This window comes from Protopterus annectens, chromosome 10.part0, assembly GCF_019279795.1.
Source record: "Protopterus annectens isolate FY-2018-M chromosome 10.part0, PAN1.0, whole genome shotgun sequence".
NCBI lineage: Eukaryota > Metazoa > Chordata > Ceratodontiformes > Protopteridae > Protopterus > Protopterus annectens.
Window position 1 is genome coordinate 865,382,643 of NC_056744.1, and position 16,448 is coordinate 865,399,090.

The following is a 16,448-nucleotide window of genomic DNA, read 5'->3' on the forward strand; positions in this document are numbered from 1 at the left end:
TACATCATGAACATGAGCATAAAAAATAATTTACCAATAGCATTTAAAACAAAACAAAAGAAGTCTGTTTGCTTCTGCTTAAGTTCATGAGGCTGTGTTTTCCTTAGGAACTTTTCATAGAGAATTTTACTCATCACTCCACTTATACCATGGCTTTAAAATACTTGAAGATAAATCTTAGAAAGCTTTAAATATATGTCTTGATGTGATACACACAGGTTACTGCTTCATGAATATAAAGGCATCTGACACCCGTGCACTGGACCTGTAATAAAGGAGCCTCAATTCCCACCACCACTAGTGAGGGGTGTCGACATTGGGAAGCACAAGTACACACACAGTAAAGTACAATTTCCCTTAAGAGCACTCGGAGATCACAATCAGTCTGGGGCTGGTTTCACCCTTTCTCTCCAGATCCCCAATAAGACTCCCCACTGGTACAGCTATAGGGTACAGGTCTCAGCCTAGTGGTCAAGCTAAAACCTCCAGCACCTTCTCTGACCAACCAGTGCTTCGTGTCCCTGCCCAAGTACCTGACACAGAGATACGAGTTGTATACAAGCACACACACTCCTGGGGAAGGCTGGCACAGGTTCTCCAGCTATGCTCTTTCTTGCCATTCTATAAGGTAGTACTAGGTGCCACCAACAACTAATATCAGCTACTAATAAGGCCCCTACCAAAGGGTGTCCAATTTTAATGTGCAATATTATTATCCAGTTAGAGTGACCAGAACTTTTAAGGCTTATTGGAGTGGCTTTGTATATACATGCAATGTACTCTAGAGCTTAAATTATCTCTACACAAAACAGCCACAGATGAAAGGTTTAAAAATATTTAACAAAAACACAAGACAAATTTCCTCAATTCAACACAGTGTTAGTCAAGAGTTCAGACATCACAGGAAAATGCTTAAAATATTGTAGAATAGTCCGACAAACATAAAATAGCTAGACTAAGCTTACTATTTTCTATCCATTTCTAAGAGAAGCACTTTACTTGCATATAGAGCAAAGGCGGAGTACTGGTGAGTGGATGTTCTTCAGATAAAATCCAAAATGCTCCGATTCTCTGAGATCTTTTAAATTGATAATACATCACTGCTGACTCATTTTAGATCACATCATTCTTGACACTTCTGCGGCTCCCAGGCTACCAGAAACTCTAAATTAACATTTCTTAGTAAGCTTGCACCTGGCCAGGAAACCACAACAATAAAAGACATTACACGTGTAAAACCTTGTAATTAACTCTGGTCTCATGGTCTCAAAACAATAGAAGGAATTCCTTAGTCCAGACATTGTCTCAGAGCTTTGAGATCAGTCAAAATGCTTTACTTTATCTTTCTTCCATCAGACTGCACTGTGGTTACATTTTTGAAGTTCAACATTTAACACCATTTTCTTTACATTTGTGAAACAGTGGATTTTATTAATATTTACATAAATTAATATTTACAATGACATAGAATTATCTACAAAATTCTATCTAGCTGGGATGGCAGCCTTTGTTCTTCACATTTCTTCCCCCCCTGAAAACTAAGTAACCCTTGAGAAACATTGCTTGAGAGGGTTAGGTCAATCTGAGTATACCTTACCCATTCCCTGTCTTGAGAGCCCATCTGCATTGGTGTTGCTAACCCCACTGCAGTGCTGTACTGACATATATGCATGCAACCCTAGGCTCCATCTTAGCAACTTGGCATTTTGCTGGCTGGCTCTGTGTAACCATGTTAGAGGATAGTGATCTGCAACTACAGTGAATTTTCTTCCATACAGATAAAGCTGAAGTTTCTGCAGTGCCCATACTATGGCTAGACATTCCTTTTCTACATGTGCATAGCATTCCTCCCTGGGTTGGAGCCTGCGACTGATAAACCACTGGGTGGTGTTCCCCCTCTGAAGAGATCTGGCCAAGTACAGCCCCAACCCCATGGTTTGAAGCATCCACCTGCACAACAAATTATTTGCTGTAATCTGGACTGGCTAACACGGGGGGTCCTCCCAAAGCTTCTTTAAGCTACTGGAATGCCTGCTCACATGCCTGGGTCCACACTAGCTTATCTGGCCTGTTCTTCCTTATCAGGTCTGTGAGGGGAGCAGCTATGGTACTAGAACTGGGGATGAACTTTCTGTAGTACCCTACTGTCCCTAAGAATGCCCTCACCTGCTTTTTGGTAACAGGTGCAGGCCATGCCTGAATGGCTTCACTTTGGCAGTTTTACATCTTACCACTCCCCAACTCTATGTCCCAGGTAGGAGACCTCTGCCATACCAACCTGACATTTGCTCAGCTTAATGGTCATTCTTCATCCCAAAGGGCATCTTTGTGAACTCATACCAGCAAAAAGGAGTCACAAAGGCTGACCTCTCTAGCACTGGGAGTCAAGTGCACCTGTCAGTAACCCTTGGTAAGATCAATGGTGGTAAGATACTCAGCCCCACTCAGCTGCTCTAGGGCCTCATCTGTTCTAGGCATGGGGTAAGCATCTGACTGTGCGACTAATTTCCTATAGTCCACACAGAACCTGGTGCTGCCATCCTTCTTTGGCACCACTGGGGAGGCCCAGGGACTGTTGGACTCCAATTACCCCTAGTTCCAACATCTTCTGTATTTCCTCCCTCAGACTTTGTTTGACTCTCTCGGGCACCCTACAAGTGGCCTGCCCAACAGGCCTTTGGGGTCTTGTATCTACCTGGTGCTGCGCCAGGTGGGTGCACCCTGGTTTCCCAGTCCCCAAACTCTTGTAACACTGCTTGGATTTCTCAAACCTGGGTAGGAGATAGCTGCTGGGATATTGCTACCCCTTCCTCGAACTTCACTGAGGAGACCACCAGATCTCCCGCAGACTCCTCCTGCAATCCACTGCAAATACTTAACACAAGGGCCTCCCTATCATGGTAAGGTTTCATCATGTTAACATGGTACAATGTGTGCCCCTGCCTCACGCCTAGCAGTTCTACCATGTAGTTAACAGCACTTTTCTTAACACCTCATAGGGTCCCTCCCAAGCTGCTTGCAGCTTGTTGTGTCTCACAGGAATGAGAACCATTACCTGCTGCTCTACAGCATACTCTCTAGCTTGAGCACTCCTGTCATACCAAACCTTTTTCTGTTGGGCATCTGCCAGGTTCTCCTGGGCCAAGCCCATGAGTTCCCAGAGCCTTGTCCTGAGGTTTAGGACATATGCTACAACAGGTTCCTTGTGGATTCACACTCACCTTCTCACTCATCACGAATTAAATCTAAACGTCCTCTCGCCCTATGCTCATACAGCAATTCAAAGGGTGAAAAAAACATGGATTCCTGGGGAACCTCTCTGTAAGCAAACAGATGGGGCAAATATTTGTCCCACTCCCTCTTGATCTGGTCTGCAAACACCCGTAGCATGGACTTGAGGGTAGAGTTTAACCTCTCAACAAGATCATTAGTCTGGGGGTGGCAGGAGGTGGTCTTCAGGTGCTTCACCCCCACAGTACTTCCACAGACAAGTCAGCAGGTCTGACATGAAATTGGCACTTCAGTCAGTATTTCGTTTGGGAAACCTACCGTGCTGAAAATCTCTAACAAAGCATTTGCCACCTTTTTTGCCTCAATGGAGACAACACCACTACCTCAGGGTATCTTGTAGTGTAATCTACTACCACTAGGATATACTTTTTCCCTGTGGACCTTAGGGTACTCAGAGGCCCCACAATATTCATAGCTACCCTCTGAAATAGATCCTCAATCACAGGCAAAGGCATCAAAGGAGTTCTCACCTTGTCTCCTGCCTCGCCTACGTTTTGGCACTGCTCACAGGTCCTGCAGTACCCGTTACATCTCTGGAAATTCCAAGCCAAGCCGATACAAGTTCTGCACAAGTCTCTCTACGTTTTATGCCCATATGACCTGCAAAGGGAATATCATGGGCTATGGCTAGAAGTGCCTGACAGTAGGATCTAGGCACTACCAACTGCTGTACTCTCACCTTCTAGCCCTCCCTCAGGGGTCCACTCTATACAGTAACCCTTTGTCCCAGGATACAGATTCCCCCTTCCCTTGAGAATCAGGTGCCTCACTAGCTACCTGCCTCAGGGCCTTGTGATGTAGGGTCTAACAGCTGAGCCCGTCTCAACTCTTTGTAATCCTTCCCAGTTCCCCTTCCACAGGAAGTCTGGTATCCTCCGATAGAGGTGCCTCACTGTCAGCCTGGGTACTACTACTCACCTCTACCTTTGCAGTCATTCTGTCCAAGGGAACATCAGTACCCACAAGCAGCTGTGGCTCACCTTCAGTCTCACTGCTACACATTAGCTCCCTCCCTGAAGTAACCACCTTACCAGTCCTGGCTGCAAGTATGTGGTCTGTCTGGGTCTCTCCCAGGCTACCAGACCCACATGCTAGTCTCAAAGCTTGACTGCATGCAACTGCACAAACACATGGTACTGCCTTACCAAAATCATTCTCTATCAGGACATCTACAGGGATATCCTCAAACACACCTATTTGCTGGCTTCCTTTTCCACATTCCCAGCCAAGGTGAACCCTTGCCAACGGTAATTGGAATGGAGTCCCCCATAAAGCTCTGACTGGAGTAGACTGCCCAGGCAAGTAGTACGCCTCTGTAACCATTGCAGGCTTCACAATTGTCATCTCAGAGACTCTCTCTTAGCAATGGCCTCTTTGCCATTCACAATGATAGGATAATAAACTCTTATGGTAGTTTGGTACCCTTCTTGTCTCAAGACAACTTACTGTTGGGCATTTTGTCTTTCCCACTTACTGGCTCTCACCTTTTGCTCCCCACCTTGCTTCCGTGGACATCTACATGCCATGTGGCCCCACTGGTTGCATTCAAAACATTTAACCCTAGGTCCTGGACATGAACCTGGACTAGTGGCTTCCTCTATTGGCAAATTCTGTTGGGGCAGTCTAGGCTGCCCACCATGGATTCCTTTAGACCCATGAGCAGTACTGGGGGTCCCTTTCCTGTGCAGGGATGCAAAGCTTGCTAGGTATAGGTCTCTCTTTTTCCCCAACTCAAAGTAGCACATCGTCTATCAGCTAACCAGATCCTCATGTCCTCAGGCAAAGTGCTAAGGAATTGTTCCCTCACCAAAGGTCTGCCAGCCCTTCAAAAGTGGTGACTTGACATCCACTCACCTACCAATGAAAATAAGTGCTCAGTTCAGCAACATATTCACACATTCTCATTTACCTTGTGTCTATGCTCACAAAACTTTTTCCTATAACTTAACAGAATTCTGACAATTCTTAGCAGTATAATCAAAAAATTCACTATCAGAAAGCTTAAACGCAATTACAGCTTTACCATGGAGTAAGGGGCGAGGAACTGTACCCAAAGCCTTTGGTCAACATCATACTGTTTACATACCCTCTAACATATGAATGTAACTATCAAAATTATCCCAGTCTGTTAAATGTGGAAGAAACTTCCTGACCTTTTGTGCTTCTGGGGTTCAGTTACTCCCTTCCCCATTACCACCATGACTCTGGCAAAAAGTCAGCATCTCCTTTTTGTGCTGCGCCTCTCATTCTCCTCAGCTTCCAGGCGTAGCAGTTTCTTGTTCTCCTAAGCTTGTAGACGTCTCAGTCTCTCTGCTGCTTCTGTTTCCAAACATCTGGTCTCCAAATCAAGTCTCTTTAGCTCCAGATGTATTTTTAAGTCCTCTGCAGAAAGGTTGAGGTGTCCATTCTCTGAGTGCTGTACATCACCATGGCCAGTCTGATCATCCTCCGGATTGCCATTTTCTGATGCAGCTGTGACCAAAGCTGCAATCATGTCTGCCTGCCTTAGTCAGGTTTCCATACACCAGTCCCTTAGCCTGGCACATCTCAGCCAACTGGCTCTGTCAGCTTGCCATACTCCTCTGCTGACATGCTTGCCTGCTTTCCCTGAATAAGCTAACAAAAGCAATAAAACAATTGTCATCTGAACTCTGAATATTCACTGCATGGCTGATTTAGAGTACAAAAATACCTTCAGTGATCACTGTACACAAGCTACAGGAATTCACTATGTACACCACTACAAGCCAATTGGTATGTGCCAAACAATTAATACGGTGGTGTGGATATCCCACCACTGCCAACCAATTAATGTGCGATGCCCGTGCACTAGTCCAGAAATCAAGGAGCCTCAATCCTCACCACTAACACCAGTGAGGGGCGTCCACATTCGGAAGGATAAAAATTACACACAGTAAAGTACAATTTCCCTTAAGAGCACTCTGAGATCACAGCCAGTCTGGGGCTGGTTTCTCCCTGCATCTCCAGAGCCCCAACAAGACTCCCCACAGGCACAGCTATAAGGTACAGGTCTCAGCCTAGGGGTGAAGCCAAAAAGTACAGTTTTGTACCTACCATAAATGTAGATGTTAGAGTATCCACATTGCTGCAGTCCTTACTATTGGGTAGTCCGCTGTCCAGTCGGCCCGAATACCAAAGTATATGGCTGACGTCGGTCAGGGCGCATTAGACTGACGTCAGTACGTCAGGGTACTAATGCGCATGACCGGCGTCATATCCTCAGTCTTTTCTTGCCCCAGATGTCAGAAGACCCTGAAAAGATAAGGCCAAAAACCAAAAACTCCCAAAATACCTGCACCAAAAATATATATACAATATATACACAATTAGCAGAATATAACCTCACCTACACAACCACCCCTAAACACAGAGGGGAAGGAGGGAGGGTAAATTGGACTGCAGCAATGTGGATACTCGAACATCTACATTTATGGTAGGTACAAAACTGTACTATGTTCTTCATTCCACATTGCTGCAGTCCTTACTATTGGGTAGAATCCCAAAGCAGAGGTAAGGGAGGCTGGCAAATCATAAGGAAGCAGGAACTGACAACATGCCTTGCAAAATAGCTGTGGCAAAACCAGCCCTAGACTTAGAGTAGAGAGGAAGGTGATAATGCTTAGAGAAAGTATGCACTGAACTCCAAGTAGCTGCCTCCAAAATATCCTTAGTTGCCACCCCTTAGAAATGCTGTGGAAGTGGCAGTAGCCCTAGTGGAATGAGGCCTAATCCCAGCTGGAATCTCCTTGCCATGACGGAATAACAAAATGCAATGCAACACCCAATCCACCTAGAAATAGTTTGTTTTGACACAGGCTTGCCCTTAGAACTCAAAGCAAAAGAAACAAACAACTGCTGAGACTGCCTAAAATCCTTAGTCCTGCACAAATAATAACGCATAAAGCCTGTGTACATCTAAAGTGTGCAAAATCTTTTCCCCTTATTTTGGGGATCTGCATAAAAGGTAGGCAAATGAATAGTTTGGTTTAAAGCCACACTAGAAACCACCTTAGGCATAAAGGAAGGATTAGTAATGTAAAGATACCCTATCCTTATGAAAAATCAAAAAGGCTCCACTGCCATAAGGGCCTGCAACTCAGAAACCCTTCTTGCAGAAGTAATGGCCAACAAAAAGCAGTCTTCCATGACAAGTATTTCAAGTCAGCAGTAGCCAAGAGGCTCAAAAGGTTGTAGAGTAAGTTTCTCCAACACAAAATTGAGATCCCAAGCAGGAGTAGGAGCTCTACGTGGGGGTCTTATATTCTTTGCCCCTCTAAGAAATTGCCTGAACAAAGGATGCGAAAACAATGGTGGGTCACAATCATAGTGAGCTGAAATTGCTGCAGCATGAATCTTAATGGAAGAAAAAGACAAACCTTTGTCCAGTAACTCAGTGAGATATTGAAGAGCCACACTCAAATTTGGCTCAGTAATCTCCAAATTGTTTGCTGCACTCCAAAACAAAAATCTCTTCCATTTTTCTGCATACACTTTCCTTGTACTAGGTCTTCTGGCTTCCATAATCACATTTAAAACTTGTTGAGGAAGCTGAGACTTACTGTCTTTCAAAACAGAATATGCCAGGCTGTTAGATGTAGAGAGTGAAGCTTGACATTGAGCAGATGACCGTCCCTCTGAGACAACAGGTGTGGAATCAAGGGTAAAGGCCATGGAGGCTTCCTTACCAGACTCCTCAGTAATGGGTACCAGTGCTGCCGAGGCCAATCTGGAGCTATTAAAATCATCCTTGGCTTGTCTTGTCTGACCTTTAGAAGCACCTTTGGAAGAAGAGGCAGAGGTGGAAAGGCATACACATGAAGATTTTTCCAACTGAAAGAAAGAGCATCCACTTTCCAAGCTGTGTGATGAAATCCCTTTGTGCAAAACTTTGGCAGCTGGTGGTTTAGTGGAGAAGCGAACAGATCTATGTCTGGAGTTCCCCATGACACTGTCAATTTTTGAAATACATGAAGATCCAGTTTCCACTCGTGGGGATCCATGATTTGTCTGCTTAATACATCTGCTAAGGAGTTCTGTGCTCCCGGCAGAAACCTTGCCTGAAGAGTTAGTTGCAGACTGAGCGCAGTCTCCCACAAAATCATTGCTTGTCTGCACAATGGGTACGAATGTGTTCCCCCTTGTTTGTTGATGTACCACATGACAGTTGTGTTGTCTGTTAGAATCAACACCTGCCCTGGAAGAAGTAACTCCTTGAAAGCAATTAATGCAAACTGAACTGCTAACATCTCTTTCATGTTGATATGTAGATGCTGTAGTCTGACAGGCCACTTGTCTTGTATCCATTTTCCATTTAGATGAGCTCCCCAAGCAATATCTGAGGCATCTGTCGTTAGAATCTGACTTGCCTCTGGCGGGTCACAGAGAGTCCCTTGTTTAGGTGACATTCCTGAGCCCACCACAAAAATTCCTTTTGAATGCAAGGTATTATTTGAATGACAGTGTCCAAATCCTGGCAGTGCTGTGTCCACAGATTTTGAGATACCATTGTAGCTTCCTCATATGCAGTTTGGCATTGGGAAGCACCAGAATACAAGATGCCATGAACCCTAAGGCTTGAAGGACTGTCCTTGCAGTCAGCCCGGACTGAAGAGATAGATGATGGAAGTAACTGGAAAGATTCTTTTGTTTGTCCGGGTTAAAAGGCCATCTGGGCTGCTGTATTCAGTCTCACACCCAGAAAGCACATGTCTTGAGAGGGTACTAGACTGGACTTTATTTCGTTCACAGAATACCCTAGGCATCTTAGCACTGCTATGACATATTCCAGATGCTGTAGAAGATCTTTTTCTTGAGCCAGAATCAGGCAGTCGTCCAAGTAAGGATAGATTTGGATTCCTTTTAGCCTGAAGTAAGCTATCACTGGAGCCAGAACCTTTGTGAATACTCTGGGCGCAGTAGATAAGCCAAAGGGCAATGCAGAGAACTGATGAGAATTTCCAGCTCGAAAACGCAGATACTTCCTGCAACTTAGTCTGATTGGCACATGAAGGTAAGCTTCCTTGAGATCTAAAGTTACCATCCAGTGATCTTTGCCCAGCAGAGGTAAAAGCTGTTGTAACGTCAACATCTTGAACTTGGGAATGTCCAGATAAGTGTTGAGGATAGATAAACCAGAATTGGTCTCCACGTGTTCCCCTTCTTTGGTACCAGGAACAGGCGAGAATAAAATCCTAGGCCCCTTTCCGGCACAGGAACTGACTGAATGGCCCCTATTTGGAGCAACAGAGAAATTTGCTTGTGAGCCTCTGTCCTTTGAAGAGGAGGAATGTCTGGCATGCCTTTGAAAGGAGGCAAGGTATGGAAATAAAACCTGTAACCATGGTGAATAATATCCAGAACCCATCTGTCTTGGGTAATTAAATCCCAATTTTCTTTGAAAAGAGACAGCCTTCCTCCCAAAGGTGCTGCCAGGCGAGAATGTACTGGCAGCAGAAAAGGTAGGTCATTGGGTCTGTTTACGAAAGGACTGACCCCTGCCCTCACCAGAAGTCTGAGCAGGGGAACTCCCTGTCCTAGGCCTAAAAGAACCCTGAGCTCTGCCCCTACCACGTCTAGACCTACCCCTAGACTGGGAATCATAAGCAGGATAAGTCCATCCCTTAGTAGGCCAATTTCTACTAAACTTCGGAGGCTGCACCTGCAAAAAATCTTTAACAGTTTGCATAGACTTAGCCTTGTCCTCCATTTTCATCAAAACTGCTTCCACAGGCGAACCAAACACATCAGACTGTAAAGGAGCATCCAAAATCCTTGTCTTAACATGCTCAGCTAAATTCTGATCTCTCAGCCAGGCGTGCCTACGAAGAACAGAACCAGTGGCAGCCACCCTGGAGGAGGCCTGCACAGCATCAAAACCACACTGCAAGGAATGTTTACCCACCTGTTCAGACACATGAACTAGATCCTGCAACTCTTTACACTCAATACCTTCAGCCAGAGCATCCACCTTAGATTTCAACTGTGAAAAGATAATTCTGATATTTTAACATGTGAAACTGACAATTCAACGCCCTCATGGCTAAAGTGGAAGAAGTATACACTTTCTTTCCCCATCTATCCAAAGCCCTTGCCTCTTTATCAGGAGGGACAGGATTTTTAACAACTGAGGCCTTCACACCTTTAGGCCTCCTGAGAGACCGTTTCTGGGTCTGCCCTAGGACTCTTAAAAAGATACTTATGAGCTTCAGGCACCCTATAATACCTATCCGGTTTAACTGGGGCAGGAGGCAAAGAATCAGGATTCAGGGAAGCCTCTGCAAACACATCTTCCACCACATTCAAAACAGGAGGTATAGCTAAAGGCCTATGCTGGGGTAAAAACAAGAATTCCCTAAGCCTTTTCCTGGAATCAGAGAAATCTTGACCTTCCCATTTAAAATGCTCCCTCATGGAATGCAGAGTCTCTGAAAATGAAAAATCCTCAGGAGGAGAAGCAGAAGGAGTAGAATCATCCACATCAGAATCAGAATAAGGAGGGTACTCCTGCAAGTCTTCAGCCGAAGACTCCGAAGCCTCTGAGCATTGCTCAAAACTCTCAAACTCAGGTTCCACCCTAGGCCTCTTATCAGGAGGGGGCATAGAACCCCTAATCATAGTAATCAAATCCTCTGCCATTTTAAGCATATGTTTCTTAGGCAAAGATCCTGAAGTACTAGGAGAAACCCCCACAGAAGCTAAACTTGGCCTGCCCCTCAAAGAAGCCTTGGAAACTGAAGGGGAGGCTCTAACCACCTTAGGAAGAGAGGGAAGAACAGCCACCTGAGAAGCCCCCTCAGGCTGGCCTACTTCCTGAGAGGATACATCCTGTAACAGTAAAGTCTCTCCCTGAGACTCCAAAGAGACACCTGGCAAAACCTCCGCTCCACTGAGTTTTCCAAAGAACCGGCCTGGGACTGTCGGTTCCTCCACCCTGGGCTTTGCTGCTTTATCTTTGCGTTTTTAGCGAAGCGGCCGGAGCATCCGGCGGCATTTTATAATTACAACGCTTCCCAAACACTAACCTGGCACAGTCTAACCTCCTCTTAATAGTGCGTTTGTTAAATCTAGCACAAGAGCGGCATCCAACAACGCCGTGCTCAGGCCCTAAACAAGGTATACACAAAGTATGGTAATCCCTATGAGGTATCTGTTTCCCACAAGAAATACAGTTATTCACTTTTTCTGACATCCGGTTAAATACTGAGGCAAGAAAAACCAAAATATTCCCCAACGGGGTACTTAGCCAACTTTGATTCGGTCTGAAACCCTGACTTCAGAAACTTTCAGAACGCCAACCTGCACTCGCAAAATTGCTTCTGCATCGGACCATGCGGCAAAAAAGACTGAGGATATGACGTCGGTCATGCGCATTAGTACCCTGACGTACTGACGTCAGTCTAATGCGCCCTGACCGACGTCAGCCATATACTTTGGTATTCGGGCCGACTGGACAGCGGACTACCCAATAGTAAGGACTGCAGCAATGTGGAATGAAGAACATCCTCCAGCACCTTCTCCGTCATACCAGTGCTTCATGTCCCTACCCAAGTAGCTGATACACACACTGTACGATATAAGTTATATACAAACACACACACTCCTGGGGAAGGCTGGCATAGGTTCTCCAACTATGTCACACCAAGTCACTTAAACGAACCAGGAAATGTAGCAAGCTGGTAACACCGGCTGTAAAAACGGAGCCTTTAAAACAGTTCACAAAGGCTTACTGTTTATTAAATCCACTTATTCGACCACAAAATAAAACATGAAAAAAAGACCAAATACTGTGAAACGCTAACTGCGTTTTTCGTTCCACACAATAGCAGAACTTCCTCAGACAACGGTCTTCCGTTCACTGCAGTATTTAAAATTAGTGCACATGCTGTCAATTCTCATTAATAGCATATCATTTGTTTTTTAAAGTGCCAGTACTTCCAGATATAACCATACAATTTGCAACATTTACGTACATTTATGTAAGCCATTGATATAAATCATAAATATATTATATTAACTAAATCCAATATTTTAACTTCAATAAATTTGTAAATAAATGTTTAAATACATAAGTTTATAGGCAAATGAATAAATACATACATAATAAAATTTATTCCCTAAAGACAGTTGTTGTGTTGGTGTCTTTATATAGTACCTTTCAAATACTTTACATGTTTTTACTAGTACTCAAAAGAGTTATTTGTTACAAAATACATTGAACCAACCTGTCATATAGGGGAGCTCCATTTAAACATTTTTCATTTACTTGTTATTTCTATTGTTGTTATTATTTTTATGGTATGTACATAGGTTCTCCAACTATGCACCTTCCTGACAGTCTATACAGTACCATGGCATAGGTTCTCCAGCTAGGCCCCTTCCCGACAGCTGCCACCAACTATTAGCAGCTACTAATAAAGACCTTACCAAAGGGTGTTCGATTTTACTGTGCAATATTATTATCCAGTTACTAAGTGTGACCAGAACTTTTAAGGCTTATTGGGGTAGCTTTGTATAGTATCACTATATACATGCAAAGCACTCTATAGCTTAAAATTCTCTCTACACAAAACAGCCGCAGTTGAAAGGTTTAAAAATATTTAATAAATAATAAAAACACAAGACAAATCTCCTCTATTCAACACAGTGCTAATCAAGAGTTCAGACATCATAGGAAAATGCTTAAAATAATACTGTAGAACAGTCTGTCAAATATAGAAAACAGCTAGACTAAACTTACTATTTTCTATCTATATCTAACAGAGACACTAATGTCCAAGTTCCTACTTACATACAGAGCAAAGGCAGGGTACTGGTGAATGGATGTTCTTCAGACAAAATCCAAAATGCTCCGATTCTCTCTCTCAGATCTCTTAAAACTGGTAATACATCACTGCTAACTTGTTTTAGATTACATAATTTTTGACACTTCTCTGGCTCCTACGCTACCAGAAATTCTAAATTTACATTTCTTAGTAAGCTTGCACCTAGCCAGGAAACAATAAAAGATATTATACATGCAAAACCTTGCAATTAACTCTGGTCTGAAAACAGAAGGAATTCCTTAGTCCAGACATTTTGTCTCCAAACTTTGAGATCAGTCAAAATGCTTTACTTATTAGCTTTCTTCCAGCAGAGTGCACTGTGGTTACACTTTGGAAGTTCAACATTTAACAGTTTTCTTTACATTACATTTGTGAAACCAGCCAGTGGATTTTATTTACAATGACATATCTACAAAATTCTATCTAGCTGGGCTAATAGCCTTTCAGTTTTTCACAGCCTTAACATAAAATCAGTAGCAGTTAACACAGAAGAAATGAAGACTGAACTCAGCCAAAACCATACCTGCGCAGAATTTTATTTTGTTAAACTGTCTAAAGAGAAGCCATTAACAAAATCAAACCATACTGCAGCAATGAGCACGCTGATCTTTAAGCACTGCTAGTTTAGAAAAAAAAATCTCTCCACTGGCTTAAACAGACTCTGAAATATAATGCACTAGAGGGACCTTCTGAATGATGTACTGGTTTTGGAATCGCACAACTGACTCTTGGACCACAGCAAGTTTCACAGGACTGAAAGTTGGCAAATAAATGCTTATCTGAAGTCTCTAAATAGTTTCAGGGAACCACCAACAGTCACTTAGCCTAGGATCCGAGCAGGTTGGTACGGTGCTAAAAAAATACGTTTCAGACAAGACTTGAACTGTGGGAGTGCCTGAAGATCAACAAGTAATGCACTACGTATGCTTCATTCCTGGTATCTCTATTTGCATGCTACAAATATTATTTGATGTACTTATCTTTCCTATTTGATTTTTACTATTGTATAATGACAAAACTTTCATTTGCTACAAGTCTTGCTTTATTTTTTTCACTGTATAGTTAAATTTTATGTAACCTGGAGCTTTTCTCCTCAGGTGTCTGCTGAAAAGGGGCACCCTGTCCAGCCAGACTAACCCGGTTAACAAACGTCAAATAAAATAAAATCCAGAAAAATGACATTGCAGCCAATGACCTCCACTGCATATCCCACAGCACAGGAATAAGACTGCACCAAGTGAAATCAGTCAAAAATCTGGCTGTTGAATTTTGCACTCAGTACATGTGGGCAAGGCCACCATCCAAAAGCCAAGGTAAAGTGTGTTGCAATAATCAAGATAAGAAAAAACACCTGCATCTATCACTGATAGAGTTTTAATATTTAGGAGCCGCTTAATCAGGAAAATGTTTTTAGAAAAAAAAATGACCAGATAACTGCAATAAATTGGCCCTTAAGTGAGGACATATCATCCAAGGACACTCCAAGACTCTGCTCCCATGGCAGAAACCCCACCCTATTTACCTTGTAAAAAAATAAGGTGAATAAAGTAAGGCATCTGAGACAAACATGCATGCACAAGCAGCATACCAATCTTCAAAAGGTTCAGCACTAGATGCATTTTGTTCATCTGTTCAAGGACAGTAACCAGTTGCCCACGTCAGTAAAATCACTCCCATAAAGGAATGTCCTCTACATAGCAATGCATCTATCTTGAACAGAATATTGTTATGGTAACACCTGAACCATGAATACCAAGGAAACTATAGGCCAAGAAGAAAAAACAGTGTTACTGACATGCAGAAAAAATGTGTGAGAAAAAATGTGACAAAACAAACTAAGGGGGATTCCTAAACAGTCAGTAATAGCAAACATGCAACCTGGGAACGGACAAAACCAAATTTCACAGGTTTAAAAAAGAAACAGAATGCTGCCATTGGTGCAGTGTTGCTACTTGACAACATAGCTGCCTTCAAGTGGGGTGCCTGCCCTCCCTGCGTTCATGTAGGTCCTTCCTCAGGTGCTCTGATTTTCTCTCATCTCCTAATGACCTGCATTGTCAACTAACATTCTCCAAATTACCTGTAGGAGTGTATGGTCTGTGAATGACAGACTGTGTGCGTGTGTGCGCTCTGTGATAGACCAGTGGCCTTTCCAGAATGGGTCACAATGTCTTGCACCCATGGGCTGCCAGGATACACTGGCATCTTTTCATTTGTGGGAAGGATGCAGTGGATTGCCAGAAAATGGATGGATGATAGATACGAAAATCAGTTCAAATAACTCAAATGCAAGACCATTTAAACCAGTCAGAGATGAAAAAGATGCAATCCAGGGCGTGGCTAAGATAGCAAGCAGTTAGCAGCACAGGGATTTTGTTCTGCTTCTCCTATACATGCTTGACAGGATTAAATGCCATCTTCATCATAAATCATTCAAATAAGCTGGAATATTGTGTTGGAAACTTCTTGGGACATTTTGGTGGAAAAAGAAATTTACATTTCAAATATTCTCCTGTCAAGAGATTTATCAAAGGAAGATGAACCACTCAAGTATTTTCACAAGAAAATTATGTGAAGTAAGAGATGCAGTCTATTCTTTGTAATATATCCTTAAAACTAGATAAACTGGACTTTGGACTAAAAGTCGACAAAATAAAAGATGGTACAAAGCAGATTCAATCAAGGAAGTAGTGAAACAAATTCCAGACATCTGCTATGGAGGATTCCATCAGAGACAGCACACAGAGAAAAAAAACATAACACTGATTTTATACTTCAACAAAAGTTTTTGGGAAAAAAATGATGAACCTGGAGAATAGAGCAAGGAGGAACATCCGGATTTATGGAGTCCGAGCAACTAGAAAGAGATATGGTAAACTTCTTATCCACTTGGATCCCTAAAACATTAAACCCTCCTGAAGCAGTCATTTGCACAGAGAGGGCTCACAGATTTTGGACTGTAGTGACACCAAGCAAAAAAACTTTCAAATCCAAGGTAGTCAAATTTCTAGTCAAGAAAAGGATATAGTTTTGAAAACAGCCTGGTCTGCTTCACTCATAAAAGTTGGTGATTCTTTCATTAGATTTGACAATGACTATTCCTTTCTGATGGTTTTGAAAAGAAAAGCTTTTATTCCTCTTAAAAAAAAAATCACTGAAGCAAGCCAGCATAAAAACTCATCTAATATACATTGCAAGACTAAGATTATTCTTGCCACAGGGGGAAAAAAGCATTTGATTTCTTAGAAGACGCAGTTTCCTTTGTCCAGAAAAAATAATTTGCTTAAACTTTGTTATTTATATTTGTCTTAAAAT

At 42.9% G+C, this 16,448-nt stretch overlaps 1 protein-coding gene across 1 annotated transcript in view; it reads right to left on the reverse strand.

Annotated features, from left to right (window-relative positions):
- CDC7 (cell division cycle 7) overlaps positions 1-16,448 on the reverse strand; it is a gene marked incomplete at its 5' end in the record, with an annotated part of 543,172 nt that overhangs the window by 214,005 nt on the left and 312,719 nt on the right. The window contains 1 exon segment of the mRNA XM_044086817.1: positions 4,901-4,919. Within this exon segment, the coding sequence (XP_043942752.1) occupies positions 4,901-4,919 (19 nt within the window).